The following is an 18,339-nucleotide window of genomic DNA, read 5'->3' as shown; positions in this document are numbered from 1 at the left end:
TCTCTCTCTCTCTCTCTCTCTCTCTCTCTCTTTCTCTCTCTCTCTCCACCTTGGAAACCCTATACTGGGTTGCTATTGGTCAGAACCCACTTGACAGCACTTAATAACAGTTATGTAAACATATATGAGAAAGGTGGGGCTTTCTGCTCCTATTAGTATTTAAATCCTAGGAAACCCTATACAGGGTCACTGTGAGTCAGAATTGACTCAACAGCACACCACAACCACCACTGTATATCTATATAGATATGTTGTTGTTGTTAAGTGACTTCGAGTCAGGTCCGACCCACAGTTATATTAGGGTTTCCAAGGAGCAGCTGGTGAGCTTGAACTGCCAACCTAACAGTTCAAATGGCTTTGCACTCAGACGCATTAACCCACAGTGCCACACCAGGACTCCATATAGATATAGATACAAATAGAGAAAGAAAGTGAGTGAAAGAGAATATTAATTTTATGCTCTTTTCATCTTGGTTTTCTTTTCTAGGAAGTAATAATATAAACCAGTCATGCAGGATAAGAAAACTCTCGACATTCCATAACTGCAGAGTGGCTATACTACATAATTCCCACAGAAAGAATAGTGGGAAGGGAATGTGTAAAGAATGTGTATTAGAGACTTCTGGGGGTTAAGTAAACTAAGGTCATGGTTCAGATTCCGGAAGTTGATTATAATCAAACTGTAAATATTTAACATGTGCTATTTACCAGATGAAATGCTGAGAAAATATCTGTTCTCACTGAACGTTACAGTGATTACTTTTCAGTGCTACCTGTGGTTGACAAATATCTAGATTCCTTATTGATTTGCACTTTCCCTGAAATATGCCACATATTTGGATGCTGTTAGAAATCTGAAAGAATTTACATTTTTCATTATAACAGCTAAACACAAGATGAGTGTCCTTGTCCTGTTTATCCTTTTTTTTTCCTTCTTTTTCTTGAGTGTTCTCTAAAATACACTGCAATAAAATCTTACTTCCAAAAAGGAAGTTAAGGCTTTCAACCAGGATATTAATCTAAAATAGTCAACTCTTAGCATTGGTAAGGAATTAATTATCTAGCGTAATCAATGGGAAAGTGATGGCTCTGTGGTAGAATTCTCATATGCCGTGCAAGAGGCCTGGGGTGGAGTCCTAGCCAATGTACCTCATGTGCAGCTTCCTGTTGTCTGCAGTCCAAGGTTTCATGTTGCTATGCTACTGAATGAATTTCAGTGGAACTTCCAGACTTAAAATAAGAAAGACCCGGTAATCTACATCTGAAAATCAGTCAATAAAGATCTTATGAATCACAAAAATCCTACATGCAATAGATCATGGGCATGCACAGGATTTGGCAGCATTTTACTCCACTGTGAATGGGTTTGCCTTGAATTAGGAGCAGACTGTAAGGCAGCTAACACAACAAAAAAGAACAATATAAAATTAATACCATGCATAAACATGACTATACCAGGATTTCTCACAAGATTAAGTATTATTTTGTTAAGGGACAGGAAAGAAAACTGAACATACTATTAATATGAGCAACACAAACATTAACAATATTAAAAATAGATTTCCATTCTCCTGCCAAGGTTTAAAGAACTTTAAATAATTTAAAAAATTCACTGCCTACCTATGCACTAAGACTTTGCTTCATAATTATCCTTTTTTCTTTATAAATGTTCATAATTTTTACCTCTTTCTATGGAATTTCCACTGTTTATATCAGTCTTGTCACACTGTAAGGATCATAATTTGATCTTTACTCTTTCCTTCATAGCCAAACTCTAGCTCTGCATTCTCAATAGCTATTCAACATACCACCAAGTGACTTCTGCCCCAATTCCCTCAGCAGGTGCACTTCTAATTAAGGTTATCAGGTATCACCTAACTGAGAAACCCAATACCCATTTTCAGAATTGACCTAGCTTGACCTCTTTGCAACATTTTGTATTATTGACCTCTGCCTCTCAATCTTACAGCTGTACATTCCTTGATGTAAGCGATGCGACTCTTAACATGGTTCTTCTTTTACCTTTCTAGTTTCTTCTTCAGTATTCCCTTATCCTTCACTATTGCTTCCCTCCATATTTAGTAAATGTAGATATGGGTGATTAATATGATCATTAATTATCTGCAGCTCCTTTCATCAAGAGAAGAGTCTATTTCCTCACCCCTTAAAACAGAACTATGGACTTGCTATGGGAGGTAGAAAGTGGCAAAACTGTGCTAAGAAAATTGTGGAAGCCTTCAGAACGTTTACAGCCTCCTGTTTCTTCCTCTGACTATGTTGTCCTCAGACCACTATTTAGGGGAAAAGCCTGAGATAGAAAGGTCCAGTGGAGATAACGGTCCAAGCATTTCAGCAATTCCAGCTGAAACCACTCCTCAGACAATTGGTTTTTATATGAGAAAGTCCATGTAAAACCAGCACACAAGCCATATAGCCAATGGAATCAAGACAACAGCAGGGAGGGATGAGATGCCAGGTGGGCAGGTTGGGCAGGGGCAAGTCAAATGAAGGGCAAAGGTATGGGGGGGGGCAGGAGTTAGGAATGCAAAGGGGACCACACCCACAAGGCTATAGGAATGGGATAGATGGGGGAATTGGGGAGAGGAAATGGAGTCTCACATGACTGCAGCGCTGGGACTGATGGAAGATGAGTGAGTTCCTCAATCAGGGCAGGGAGTGGAAAGCAGTGAGAAACACCCTGTTATTACCACCATCAAAACCCCTTCCTGTTCCAGGCTTTGTAGAGGGACGATATGGTGGGGAAGGGAGGCTGCTACACCATGTGTATCAGGATTTGCAGAATCCATGGGATGTAATTGTAATTGAATATTAGGTATAGATTATTGTTTTTCATCACTTAATTTTGCAGTGCTTTATAACATAGCAAATGATAACTGATTCTGATCATATCCCCCAGGTTTCTGCCTATGACTCATTTCTTGTCTCACAATACACATTATTCTGGATGACCCTAACATCTAAAACTTTTTCAAGTAATTGTATTATGATGGCTTCTCAATCTAATGATGTTGCCATTGAGAAATATATTGATTGTTAGATTGAAATAGATATCTGCTCTGCTTTTGTTCTGACTCTGGTCCTTTTTATAATGTTTTCCTTTTTAAGCCTTTTCCATTTTACTCTTTATTCTGCTTCAGATGTAGTTTTCTCTGGGAAAATTCTGTGGTGTTCTCTCAATAACCCCACTCAGGGGGAAATGCTTGACACCCTTAGGGTTTCCATAGAACCCAGTGGTGTTAGTGAAGAACTAACCAATACTGGTGGTGTTAGTGAAGATACTAACCAATACTGGTGATTGAATTGAAAAGGTCCGAAACAAAGAGGAACAGAAGGTATGGAAACAGTTGGAAAATACTGACTTGGTAATAGAAATGATTCTGGAGATAGCACAATAGAATTTTGCAAAACCAATGACTTATTCATTACATTTACTTTTTTAAAATAGCATAAAAGACACAAAGACCTCAAAAGATGGAATACACAGAAATCAAATTGACTACATCTGTGGAAAAAGACTGTAGAAAAGCTCTATATCATCAACCAATACAGAATAAGAAACAGACTCTGAAAAAGACCACCAAATGCTCCTATGCAAGTTCAGGCTGAAGCTAAAGAAAATTAAAGCAAATATACAGAGCCAAATATGACCATGAATACATCCCATCTGATTTAGAGGTCATTCCAAGAACAGATTTGATGGATTAGACACTAATAACCTGAAATTTAGAGTTGTGGATGTCATCAAGAACATCATTCAGCAAGAAAGCAAAAGGTCATTAAGAAGACAAGAAATAAAGAAAAGGCCAAAATGGATGTCAGAAGAGACTCTGAAACTTGTTCTGCAGTGTAGAGATGCTAAAGCAAATGGAAAAAATAAACAGGTAAAAAAGTTGAACAAAAAATTTTAAAGGGCAGCTAGAGAAAACAAAGTAAAATATTATAATGAAGTGTGCAAACTCTGGAGTTAGAAAACCTAAAGGGAAAAGTGTGCTGAGCATATCTCAAGCTCAAGGAACTTTAAGACAAAATCCAAGCCTCATCTTGCAATACTGAATGATTCCATGGGCAGAATATTGAATGAAACAGAAAGCTTCAAAAGAAGATGTAAGGAATACACAGAGTCACTGTGCCAAAAATAAATGGTCAATGTTCAAACGTTTCAAGAGGTTGCATATGATCAAGAGCCACTGGTACTGAAGGAAAAAGTCCAAGGTGCACTAAAGGCATTGGCAAAGAAAAAGGCTCTGGGAATTGAAAGCTTTCAACAAACTGATGCAGCACTGGAGGCACTCACTCACCCATGCCAAGGAAGTTTGAAGATAGCTACTGGCCAAATTATTGGAAGCTGTCTACCTTTGTGCCCATCCCAAAGACAGATGATCTAACAGAATACTGAAATTCAGTTGGCAGTTAAATACTCAACCAACGTTCCTTAAATGCCTACATTGTTGTTGTTGTGAAGTGCCGCGAGTCAGTTCCGACCCATAGCAACCCTGCAGGGTTTCCAAGGAGCAGTTGGTGAGCTTGAACCACCTACCTTGCAGTTCAAACAGCTTTGCATTAACCCACAGTGCCACACCAGGATTCTGTAAATGCCTAACACAGTAGGTGCTAAATATATGTATATATATGCAAATATATATATGGAGCTCTGGTAGTATAGCAGTTACAAGTCAGGCTGTGAACTGCAAAGTCAGCAGTTCAAAACTACCAGCTGCTCCATGGGAGAAAGATGAGGCTTTCTGCTCCTGTAAAGATTTACAGCCTCAGAAACCCTGTTCAGGCTCGCTATGGGTCGGAACCGACTCGATGGCACTTAACAACAATATATATATACTCCTGGTGTGGCACTGTGCATTAATGCACCAGACTGCAAAGCCGTTTGAACTGCAGGGTCACTATGGGCCAGAACCGAATTGACGGCACTTAACAACAGTATATATATACAGAGAGAGAGAGAGAGAGGTAGTAAGATAATTGATGGAAACTTGTCAGTCAATAATCTAGATCTGACTCACACACTGTCATTGAGTCCATTCAGACTCATAGTAACCCTATGTAGGGTTTTTGAGACTAAATATTTTCGGCCGTAGAAAGCCTATTCTTTCTCCCTTGGAGAGGCTGGTGGGTTCAAACTGCTGACCTTGCAGTTTGAACTTTTAAATGCTAACATTTAACCAACTATGACACAGAAGTATGCAAAGTAGTGCCTGGTGGCCATATCTGTAACACTGCCTGTTATAAAATGTTTCTTAAATAAAGTTTTATTGAAACATGGCCATTACCATTTTTAATTCTGAATTGTGTATGACTGTTCTTAAATCACAGTTACAGAGATGGAGACATTATAGCTTACAAGAGGAAAGTATTTATTATTTGATTCTTTAAACAAAAATGTTGTCAACCTCTGGTTTAGCTAAAGGTCTAGATTTTATTCATTCAAATAATAAAATATTCATCTAACTTCACTATCTATGCAAGTATTCCATTCCAGGTTCTCTAGACACAAGAAAGTGAAAATACTGCGATCTCTACGTATAGAAACTTTCGATGTAGTGGCCAAGATAGTCACATTTAAAAGTAATTTCAACCAAAGGTAATGAATGACTAAAGGATCACTACAAGGATGTTTCATGTGGATGGAGTGGGTTTAATATAAGATTAGTCAGCCTGAAGGCACAAACTGGGAAATGAGTGTGTTTTGTCTTTAAAGCCTCTCTCATTCCAGGTGCAGCATGTGTGTATTAATCAATCCCATGTGGATGTCAGGAGGGATGAGAGTAGGCTGGATGAAAGCCTGCTTTCACAGTCCCATCTCAGGTGCAGTGTTTCCAAACACCAGGTGTTTGGAGGTGGAATATTTGAAAAAGTCAAATGACTCCTTGAATTTTGCCTTTTCAGACTAATTTTCTTTCCTTCCTCAAATCAACTTTGCCTTTAAAACAAAACAAAAATTGTTCTTAATAATGGAATATTTGCCTGTATTCCACTTTCTTAGATCCAAAATTGTAGTCATCACTGATTTGTTTTCTATTCTGATACTTTCTATTGACCCCTGATTCATTTAAATTTAAAGTCCTATAGTTTATAGGGCTATTTTATTCTATTGACTCCATTTTATGTCAAAGTTCTCTTTAACTTTCCTCTAACTAGCCGCTCAGGTTAGTTCCCTTCAGTATTTTCAACGGTACATATTAAACATGTCACTTTCTTGCTCACAGCTTTTTAAGGTTTTTCATAGCCAAAACTAATCTGACTTTCCATAAGATGCCAGAAAATTAAGATGTCAAATACTTAGCCTTTCTTTATGTTTTTGCTTACCAATAATGTTCTTTTCTTATCTATTTATGTTTAAATATACCCTCTCATTTAGGCTCAGATTTAACTGCCACCTTGTGAAATTTGAAGAAGGGGAATGCTCTCTTTCTAACTTTATGCATTATTTCAACTATTACTCTAGCACTGATCATCAGCGACCAATATCCTATGTAATATTTCACCTCAATATTTAATAGGTATCTAAAACCTTAAAAAGTCACAATAGAATTATTAATTTCTGACCCATTCTCTGCAAATGCTGCTCTTCGATAAATGTCTCCATTTCTGTACAGGAAGTCCTTAGCTATTATCTTGAGTCACAACAGGGAAAATATACACAGGTAGATACTCAATCTGAGCACAAGCCACTTTACTTAATCCTCAAAATTGTGATTACAGCAAGTTATCCTAACCGAAACTTGTTGCTGTTGTTGTTCAGTGTGAGTCAGTACTAACCCATAGTGACCCTGTATAGGGTTTCCGAGGAGTGACTGGTGAGCTTCAACCACCTTCCTTGAGGTTCAAACCAACTTTGCAGTCCAGCACAACCACTAAAAATGACCAACAGGAAAAAGCAACTTATTCTAAGCCTCATTGCTATTATTCACAGGTCTAAGAAGAAATCCCTTGACTCTCATACTAGATTAGATGAACAGGCAAACAAGAAACCAAGTCAAATACTTTGGGCTATCACTGTAAAGTGTACAGCTTCCTTGCTGTTAATATAAATAGCATCTCAAAGGTCTACTATAGCCTCTTAAAGGCTTTTATAGTTGTGTACAGTTCTTTCCTTCATAAAAGAATGTAGTTATTATATGACTATCCCATGGGGGTATTCATGGTTTCTGGAAAAATGTGAGTGCTTATGTGTGGAGCTAAACTTTGGTATTCATAGGCTCCACTGTGAAGACCTTGGCTTCCCAAAGTTTCTGTTACAAAATTGTCATCCTATGCCCCTCCCCCTACAATTAACTATAATTACTGGGAATTACTGTGGGGATGAAAGAAGTTAAAATAAAGAGAAAAATTTGGCTAAGAAGCATTTGAGATGATTATAAAAGACCCCCATCATTGGTGAGGAACACCATGCTTATGCTTATCGATTTAATTTAATTTAACTAGGTCTCAGACAAAAAAAAAAAGCCCTATCATTTATATCCTTAAAATGATACGATCACTCAATTCTATGAATTGATAAACTGTCCTGTTTAATATGATAATTAGAATGAATAGCAGTCATTTATAGTTAATGTTAAGACTGAAACTGTTACATAAACACATTGATTTTTCATAAATACTTCCCTTTGTAATTTCAATTGTAGAATCTTTTCTTCTACCAACCCAATCAAAATGATGGACTCTTGCCAAGTTGACCATATTGTTGCCTGCTTCCTGGAATCTTCTCTTTTGATTATCCTGAGTCAGTCTTGGCTTTGTGTGATTCAGCCCCCTCCTACATCTTTTGTACATCTTATTACATTCCCTTCTCTTGCCCAAGCCTGTCACTGAACTGTGGGAGCTTACTAAGTCCTGCCTAATTATGATGATGCTCCTTGTTTTCCTTTACCTCCTTGTGCTCTTTTCATATACAAAGGGGATTCAAAAAGTTTGTGGAAAATTCCATTAGAGTCTAATTCCATTTTTCTACAAACTTTTTAAAGTCACTTTGTGTACTTCCACTTAGAGACAAGCAATATTTAACCTAACTCTACAGAGGAATAGCCCCTCCTTAATTCAAAGAGATTGTACTCTCATTTGCTTAATTGTACTATACAGATTGTGATTTTATGTACTCTGTCAAAGATAGTTTCCCATGGAATGGTGATTTATTTTTTTTTTTTAAAAGAGGTCATGTGTGAGATATTTAACCATAGTGCTAATTTTTCAATGGTGAGTTTAATCTCTTAGCAATTATGCTGTATCTTTGCATGTGTAGTACCAAATATAGAGCTTTCCAGTGATAAAGAAATAAAATGAAAAGATAGTTACTTCTAATATTCATATAACTATATTGCTAAACTTTGAACCATGCTTATCAAACATTAACTACTCAATAATTAGTTCAATATTAGTATATTTTATATATTAGTATATATTCAATATTAGTATATTTTATAAGTTAAAACATCTTTTTAGAAGTGGAAATTAACATTTTATTTTTACCACAATGCTACAGTGGAGATTAGATGGCAATGCATTGCATTTTACACAATCTAGAATTACTGAGAAATCATTCTTATAATTCTATTTTAAAAGTTATCTCCAAAGTAAACAAGCAATCCCATTATAATTAAATTATACTCTGCAGAAGGTGTTTTAGAGTAGAAGCTTAAACCTAGAAGGAAAATTAAATAAAAAACTCAATCTCTCATTTTGTAAGATAGAGAAAAAACACTAAAGTAGTTGAATTATGTATATTTTCATTTCTCAAAAACATACAAAGACACATTAGGAAATATCCCTTCAGGTATACATTGCTATAATTGCAAAAACAAGTAATGGGCTATAATTTTGACTAAAAAGGGATATGAGGATTAAACCTACAAGCTATCAGCAATCAAATATTTCATCAAAATAATATAAAAGGCCATTCTGTACAACATTTATAGACTTATTTCTAATCATATTAGATAACCTATTATCTAATTTATATCTAGGAGGAAAAAAGAGATCAATGGTGAGTCAAAGTGAAGATTTCAAATATCAAAATATTTCATGATATAAATATACTTCATAGCATGTAAATCTAACAGGCCTGAACATAATGTAAATATTTACTGAGCATTTACTGTGACCTTAGTACAGGGCTAAATTGTTTCTATATATCAGATTAATCTAATCATTAGATGATTTAGGATTAACTCTTTTACAGTTGAAGAAACTAAATCATCAGTAAGTCATACAGAGTTTCAGTTAAGGACATGAATTCAAATCTGGCTCTACCACTTATTAATTGTTTAATTGTTTTGTATCTTAGATGCCTCAGTTGTAAATATCAAAAAATAATGCATACCTTCTTTGTAGCATTACTTTTAAGGATTAAGTTAGATATATGTGAATCCCTTAGAAAAGTGGTATACCATGTTATAAAAAATGTCAGCAGTAGTGGGTTTACCCTGAAACTTCTAAAGCCTAAAGCATCAATGACCCTTCATTTGCAATGACCCTTTCTAAGGTCTCAGAACAGACTTGTTATTCTTAGGGGCCATCAAGTTGGCATAACTCATAACGACCCTGTGCACAACAGAACAAAACACAGTCCAGTCCCGTGCCAACCTCACAAACATTGCTACATTTGAGCTCATTGATGTCGTCACTGCACCAGTCCATCTAGTTGGGGGTCTTTCACTTTTTCTCTGAACTTTCACTTTACCCAACATGATCTCCTTCTCCAGAGACTGGTCCCTCCTGATGATATGTCTGAAATATGAGAGACAAAGTCTGGCTATCCTGGCTTCTAAGGAGTATTCTGGTTATACTTTTCCAACACAGATTGGTTTGTTCTTTTAGCAGTTCAAGGCATTTTTAATATTTTCCTCTAGTACCATAACTCAAATGCATCATTCCTTATACAGTCTTACTGATTCATTGCCCAGCTTTCCCATGCATACAACATTATTTAAAATACAATAGCCTGAGTCAGGCACACCTTAGTCTTCAAACTGATATCTTTGCTCTTCAACACTTTAAAAAGATCATGTGCAGCAGATTTATCTAATGCATTATGTCGTTTACTTTTTTGACTGCTGCTTCCATGAGTGTTGATCCAAGCAAAATGAAATCTTTTGCAACTTCAATTTTTTCTCCATTTATATGGATGTTGTTTATTAGTCCAGTGGTGAGGATTTTTGTTCTTGACATTGAGATGCAATCCATACCAAAGGCTGTGCTCTTTGATCTTCATCAGTATCTTAAGTTCTCTTTTCTTTTAGCAAGCAATATTGTATCATCAGCATAACACGGGTTGCTAATAAAGCTCCCTCCAATCCTGATGCCACCCATGGTTTTCTTCATATAATCCAGCAGCCTTAGCAACTTTTAAAAAAACATTTTAATTGTGTATATGAGACAAATGAAAACACCATGGCTTGAGTCAAGCATGCATTATTCCTCAAAGAGATAGCTTTGCTTAAAACGCATATACTCTCTTTTTAAAATGCAGCAGTAGTTGCCCAATGTGACACTTCAGATCCTGTATACTCCTGTGAAGAGCACTCCACTATTATATAGCTTGGATTTGTCAAGTGAGACATGCTATTATTACTGCTGCTATATTTTTTAAAGGAGTAAATATTAGATGCACGGGATACAGATAACAAAGGCACAGCTATGATATGACCTAGAGTCTATATAACTATAAAAATCTAGCATTCTATACCAAGATGTTTTTAACCAATTTCTAATGCCTCCTAAAGAGCCTGGGTAACATAGTGGGTTTTGAGTTGAACTGCTAACTATGAGGTCAGAAGTTCAAATCTATCAGCTGCTCCATGGGAGAAAGATGAGGCTTTCTGCTCCTGCAAAGATTGATTGCCTTGGAAATCCTCTACAGGGTCATTATGAGTTTTGCAATCAACTTGGTGGCACTTAATATCAATAACAACAATGTGTTTCTTTGGGGAGCATGGTGGCTCTGAATAGGTTAGGCATTGAACTGCTAATCATAAAGTTGGTGGTTCTAACTGATTAATTGCTCCACAGAAGAAAGATGAAACTTCCTACTGCTGTAAAGATTTACAGCCTTGGAAACCCTATAATGGGTCACTATGAGTCAGAGCCAACTCAAAGACACTTAACAACAACAACAATAATGCTTCCTCTGTTTCATAAACTGTAATAGTTCAAAGAAAGCAAAAATCCTCCTTAAGGTTAAGAAAAAAATATTTCCCAATCATAGAAGAAAATCCTATGTCAAAAATGGTCCCTTTCTCTCTCTCTCTTTTCTAATGTACAAAAAGGAGAAAATGTTCTACATTCCTCAGTGGGGTCTGTAGTAACCATTATTCCTCAATTCTTTCTAGTAGACATGCATGGTTTGTGTTCAAACCATGAAACTTCATAAAGAATATCTTCATAGAGAATGCTACCACCAGTCTGTTCATGTGTTTTACTATGTGGTTAATGTGTTGCTATGATGCTGAAAGCTATGCCACGGTCACCTATGATGGGAAGGTTTTGGCAGAGCTTCCAGACCAAGACAGAGTAGGAAGAATGATTTGGGATCTACTTCTAAAGATTAACTAATGGAAAGTCTTATGGATCATAGCAGATAGCTGTCCAATAAAATGCTACACTAACTACAGTAGCAACAATGAACTTATACTTACTAACAAGAAAAAGCAGGACCTGACATTTCACTATGTTATAAGTAAGACCGTCAAAAATCAGAATCTGCTCAATGGCAACTGTTGTTGTTATGTGCCGTGAAGTCGATTCCGACTCATAGCGACCCTATGCAGGGTTTTCAAGGCTGTAAATCTTTGCGGGAGCAGAAAGCCTCATCTTTCTCCTGCGGAACAGCTGGTAGTTTCGAACTGCTGACCCTGAGGTTCACAGACCATAACCACTACGCTACCAGAGCTTCTTCAATGGCAACTAGTAACACTTAAAAAGAATATGCAACCCTGCCCTTTGGCCTGCTATTTTTATTTTTAGCCACAACTCTGGGAAGACTCTATGTGGCAGCTTTATATCAAATGTAGCCCCTCATCTTTGAAGGCAAGGAGGAATTAAGCCCAGGAACAGGAATGATGAGAAGTCTACCCTGCATTTTTAAAATTAATTTTTTTAGGTTACTCATGCACCTATTCAATAACATTGTTGTTGTTAAGTGCTGTCAAGTTGATTCCAACCCATAGCGACCCTGTATAGGATTTCCAAGGAGCAGCTGGTGAGCTTGAACCACCAACCCTGCAGTTCAAACAACTCTGCAGTCTGAGAAATTAACCCACAGTGCCATACCAGGATTCCAATAAACATTTACTTATCTACTATTCTGATTTAGGTGCTGTGTTGGATACCAGATACATTTGGAAGGTTTTTGAATTAATTTAATCAGCAAATATTTATTGAGCACCGTGTCTCAGCCACTTTTACTTACAAGAACTAATTATCCACAAATGACATGGCATTCATGGTCTTGCTCTCATTAAAATTATTCTTAGTGAGAACTGTCCTTTTTTATAGAAACTTTGTCATTTTATTTGTATAAACAGAGGGCATTCCAACCTATCAATATAAATTTGTGAAACCATTTTTCCTATTTGACACACATCTAACATTCATTGATTGTTCTTACTCTTGAAGTAGCTTGCTTACCATTGCCAATGTTAAATATCTTTCCAAGGTTCCATTCTATTCATATAAAGTAATTACTTGGCACTCCTATTAGCAATTGATTGGGTACTCCTGTCAGTTTTAACAAACAAATATGCAAACTTCCTTTAGAATGCATGGTATTAAATCAGGGTCAACAGTAATGGAATCACAATCTATTAAAGCACAGTAAATAATTAACTCTTAAAAAAGCAAGGCAGTGTTTTGCCAAAAGAATGTCAAAGCCTCCTTAAGCAAATATGCATGAAAGAATATTAAAACACAGAAGCATACTGAACTTTTTCTTTAGCATATTCACTTTGTACATAAAATGATGGCTCATTTTAGAAAGCCAATATGCTAAGAGACAAAGTAGCTTCTTGTCAAGGACTGTATCCACATATGCCTGAAAGAGTCCCTACTTCAATTTGTTTTTTCCAACTTCAGAACTAAAATTAAAAATCAATAAAATAGCGTTATACTTTTATGAATTATTTAGGACTATTTTCAGATATCTTGGGGAACATAGTGACGCTGTAGGACAAGTACTGGACTGTGAACCACAAGGTTGGTTTTCAAGCCCACCAGCTGCTCCACAGGAGAAAGAGGAGGCTTTTGTTGCAGAAAAGATTTATAGCGTTGGAAACCCTATAAATGTTCACTATGAACTGACTCAATGACACTTAACAACAAAAACAACATCAGGTGTCTTGGAATCACATATTAACTCAATAACAGCAAAATGTTTTAAAACATGCAGTCAAGCTAAGAAAGATATGGTTTAAATAAATTATTAATCAGGTTCAAACTTTTTTTTTTCACTTTTCTTTGATTATCCATTTATGAACTTTTCACCTTGACATGCGTCATACTTTGGTATTGTTGTTGTGAAGTGCTGTCGAGTCGGTTCCGACCCATAGCAACCCTGTATAGAGTTTCCGAGGAGCAGCTGGTGAGCTTGAACTGCTAACCTTGCAGTTCAAATGGCTTTGCAGTCTGGGGCATTAACCCACAGCACCACACCAGGACTCTTACATTGGTGTGGGAGCACATAATACAACACTTTATGCAATGAAATTTAAGTTGGCTTTTGGCTTTTTGAGTAACAATTCAGGTTTTAACCTGGAGCTCAGTTTCACCACTGCACTGTTGTTGGGATATTTGTTTTGCCAGGAAGAAAGCATTCCAGTCACTGCTCCTAATGTATTGTGTGTTGCCAAGTATCATTAGAGGAAATCCTTTTCAGAAACTCCTGGGAACTATGGAGATTTATGTACTCAACTATCTAACATTTTTTAATCCAATTTGGGTAACATTTTAAGTCTTCATCAAAACATTACATACGCAATATACGATCATCTTTCATTTTGCAGAATTTATACTCCTAATTACAAAAAGAATTTATTCTTATTGCGAACAACTTGTATCCTAATCACAAAATACAATTCTTCCATCTGACAAAGCAGTCACAGTGTCATGTACTTATTGACACAGTATAATGTACCAGACTTAAAAAAAAAACAACCCTCCAGATATGATCTCATTGATTCAAGAGCAAATTTTAATCCACATTTAACATCAATTATACAACCACAGTGCTGTGATACTTCCAAAAGATTCACAGACGTACAGGTGACAAAGTCTACCTAGTTACCTTGAGAAAATACTTTCAAAAAGTATATGCTTTAAAATTGAGTCATTTGTCACAAAGATGTCTAATCTAACTCTTTCATTCTTTAAACTGAACAAAAATCTGTAAAAGATATGAAACAATTATTGGGATTTAATCACAGGACTTTCTCTTATTCTGAAACCAAAATCAACAATCCATCTCCTGAAACCAAAAGGTCTTCTGAAAATTGCCCTCTACTTGGTATTAGAGTAAGCTTAGTTATGAGAATCTTAAACAATGTAGAAGTTGAATTTCTTTCTTAGTAGAGTTTGTGATTATTCTCAACTGGTTTTAATATTGTTCAATTCATTGTATTCTATTTTGTTCCCCCACAATGAAATATTGTCACAATTTCTAATTGTCACAATTGGAAAAATATAAAAATAAATTAAATCTGATTACAAGCATAAGATGCTAAATTGACCTCAATTCATTTTTATAGAAAAGCTTGAAATTAAACACTTAGTTTGTATGCCCAAATGCGATATTATTTTGTCATTGGATATTATTCTCAAATTTTCCAAATACTGCTTTCTAAACTTTTGAGCTAAATACTTCTTAGAATTTAGAAAAGATTATCTGGTAGTATAAGAATAGCTTGGTTTCAAATTAATGTAATTGTCTGTCTTCTTAGGTGTTTTGCTTACATTAAATGCTAACCAATATTTTATAAAGCATTAGCTTTTATAAAGAAAAAGTTGTTATCTCATAATGAATATGAATAAAATAATTTTAACATTGATTACTGTCTTTTGAGTAAAGATAGTAATTTGACTTTACAAATTATATTTACTGTCTTTTGAGTAAAGATAGTAATTTGACTTTACAAATTATATAAATTACAGTATTGAAGATCTGTCACATGCCAGACATGTCCTGGAAGTCAGAACACAATAGTGACAAGACTGATATGGCTCTGCTCTCTTCTGACTTTATAGGCTGTGTTTTCTACATGTTTTTATGCCTCAACTTTGAATTTTCATTTTCCTATGTCTTAAAAACTCTCACATATCTATATATTCTGAAAATGCTTATGGAATTAGCTCATAAGGTTTAATCTTGGATCATTAAAGATTTTTCCAAGAGTGAACAGAATACAGAAAAGTTCAGTAAAAAAAATTCCTCAAAACTGTACACTCTCAAATTCCCAATAATCTCTCTAGAAATCTGCATTCTTTTCCAGCTAAGAATAATAAAATTATACTCCAGTAGCTATTTTAATTGTAGAAGTTATATATTATAAGGTAAGTACACATATTACTCAAATTCTTCTTTTATTGACATTCTGCGATTTATTTTATACTATGTTATTAAGTATCCATTAGTATTATCTGATAACGATTTCATCATCAATCACATTTAAGGAAAGATATTTAATCTCCATATGATGGAGTAGAATTATTAAAATTATATAGTGTTTGATAAACAAAACAGATCAACTTAATTCAGTAAAGGAATCTCTGTTACTGCACATATCCTCACACTGACTTTCCCTGTTTCCAACTTTGCCAAAACACTGTGTGCATAAATATAATCACTTTCTGAAGCTCCATCCTATTTTATTAGAGAATGATAAAATATTATCACATTCCCCTACTTTTTATTGTTCTTCCTAGCTTTTTTTCATTTTACATAGAGAATACCATATATACTACTTTTAAAGGCTTGGATGCTTACCTTTGTAAATGAAAGCTAGGTTTATAGGTACAGTAGATGATACAGGGGCAAAATTGATATGATGAAAGTGCAGAATGGACTAGTCTGAGGGGAACTCACTGTGTTGTGTGCAAAGTGTTTTTACACTGTGATTTTTATACTAGTGGAAGAAATCTAAAATTGCTCAAAACCAAACAACAGAACTATAGCCATAGTATTCAGCTAGATCAGTCAGATAGAAATAATACTTGTTTTCTAAACTATGAAATTTCCCAAAGTAATTTTTGATATATTTTGATATCATATAAACAAATTTACTGACAATTAAGGTTACAGATTAATCACTTAAGAAACTCAGATGGGGTTTTTCCGTGTTGTTTGGTTTGGTCTTCCAGAATTTTTTTTTAGCACTGTCACCATTAAAATGCAAAATTAATTTGGGTATCCATCATGAACATAATTTTCTTTTAATTCTCAAAACTCTGTATTTTGTTAACATACAGATGTTTTTACCTATTGCCAGAAATACTACAATTGTGATACATTATCAAAATATTAGCAAATAAAACGGCTTTAGAAAATTGTATGGTGTTTATTGTAGTCCTGGTGTGGCACTGTAGAATAAGCACTGGAGAGTTAACCACAACACCAGAAGTTGAAACCTACCAGTTGCTCTATACAGGATAGGTATAAATTCAATCCAATTTGACCATTACTCAACAACACAGTGTTTATACTACTGTTTGAGTTTCATAAAGAACTCATGAATACTTTCAAAATCAGTTAAAAAGTTAAACATTCAAGCACAAAATAAAGTGAGGATTTTTGTTTAAGTTATAACAGTTTGTGTTGTCATGTAGATATTTCCTATCCTGTAATAGTGTCTTTTTAAATTTACATAATTATGACAAGTACAACCAGGAAAGATAGAGGAGTGAAAAAGCTCCTATGCCAAAATAAATATATTTAAAAAGCAAAGCCTATGTCTAAATTTATCTTCATATATTTTGGGTTAAAAATGTATCATTTGAGATGTTGATAACAAATTTAATAGGACTCAAATGCAGATATTGGCTCAACAAAAATCCCTGAGTGTGTGTTTTTAAGATACATGTATTTACATTAAAGGCGTTGCAGATTTGAAATAGCAAATCAAAGTAGCATATTAATAATCATTACATGGAACAGCTATTTCAGTCACTAAAACTACCTAACTTTCTGTTAGACATTTAAAAGAAGAGGTTCATACCAAATCTTTCTACAGAATATTTTCACTTTGGGAACTTTCCAAATTTCAGGAATGTCCCTTTGTTAGAAGAGCCAAAGTGTTTGTTTCCGGATTGTCTCTCAGGACTGTGATTTTCATTCTAATTAGTGGCTATGAATTCTAGTTTATATCTTCATCATGATTTTAACCCTTCCTGTCATATACTAAAGTTCTGTCAGGCAAAATGAGACTTGCCATGCTAATACACTGAAATGTTCAGAATGATAAAAAGGTTGCTGGTGATGCTAGTTGTGGAACCAGAGCAGGCTGAAAAGAAAACAATCATTCTTTTCGGTAGTCCTGGTTTGATCACCTGAAATCAAGGATACTGTAACACAATCCCAGTCAACTGCATATTAATATAAGACATAACTCCTTTTATCCCCTCAAAAGTAGTTTTTATCAACATCAAACTGCCAGCAAACATGTACTTTTACACATTGACTCTGACTACACACATGCACACAAACTCTTGACTTTACCGGTTTTTATGCCGAGTCTTTAGTAAGTTTTTTCCAAAGGGTGCCATGGTCTGCTTTGCAGGCGAATTGCAGGACTGTATCTCAAAGTTCTGGGGGTGAGGGTGGAGGTAAGGATGGGATATCTGGATTTGAAGGTGGGCTGGAAGCTTGTCCTTCACTTTCTTAGACGTTGCTGGCTGTTTAGCTCTTTAGTAGCCGGCTAAGAGAGTTGCTGGAAGTTGTGCAACTGCTGCTTAACTTTGAACTGCAGGATTGTTGTGGCTGCTGCACCTTTGGAGACCTGCCCAGACTCAGCCTCAGCCTGGAAGAAGGCGTTTAGAAGCAGGAAAGGGAAAAAAAAAAGAGAGAGAGAGAGAGAGGAAGGGAGGGGGTACTCTATTGTGTTTTGTAGTTATTTGCAGATTTGCTAAACTTTAAGAACTGCCAACCCCATGGGCATGGTAATACCCATAGAATGGGAATTTCACTGGGTTTGGAAACCCCCCTCCCCTGCCTTCCACACCCAACCACACAAGGTGAACTGAGCACATAATGGGATTAAAAGTAGATGCCCCCACCTCCAGCCAGCTCCAGTTTGTGAAAAGTATTCTGATTGTGGCAAGCTTGAG

The 18,339-nt window shown here is 35.6% G+C and overlaps 1 protein-coding gene across 1 annotated transcript in view; it reads right to left on the bottom strand.

The window, feature by feature from the left end:
- RASSF9 (Ras association (RalGDS/AF-6) domain family (N-terminal) member 9) overlaps window positions 1–18,129 on the bottom strand; it is a 45,685-nt gene extending 27,556 nt beyond the window's left edge. Inside the window, exon 1 of the mRNA XM_006872966.1 lies at window positions 17,732–18,129. Within this exon, the coding sequence (XP_006873028.1) occupies window positions 17,732–17,778 (47 nt within the window). The 5' untranslated portion in view covers window positions 17,779–18,129. The remainder of the gene's footprint in view (window positions 1–17,731) is intronic.
- Window positions 18,130–18,339: the final 210 nt, after the last annotated feature.

This window comes from Chrysochloris asiatica, unplaced genomic scaffold (genome assembly GCF_000296735.1).
Source record: "Chrysochloris asiatica unplaced genomic scaffold, ChrAsi1.0 scaffold00217, whole genome shotgun sequence".
Lineage (NCBI taxonomy): Eukaryota > Metazoa > Chordata > Mammalia > Afrosoricida > Chrysochloridae > Chrysochloris > Chrysochloris asiatica.
The sequence above is the reverse complement of the archived record's forward strand: the minus strand, read 5'-3'. Positions and strand labels throughout refer to the sequence as shown.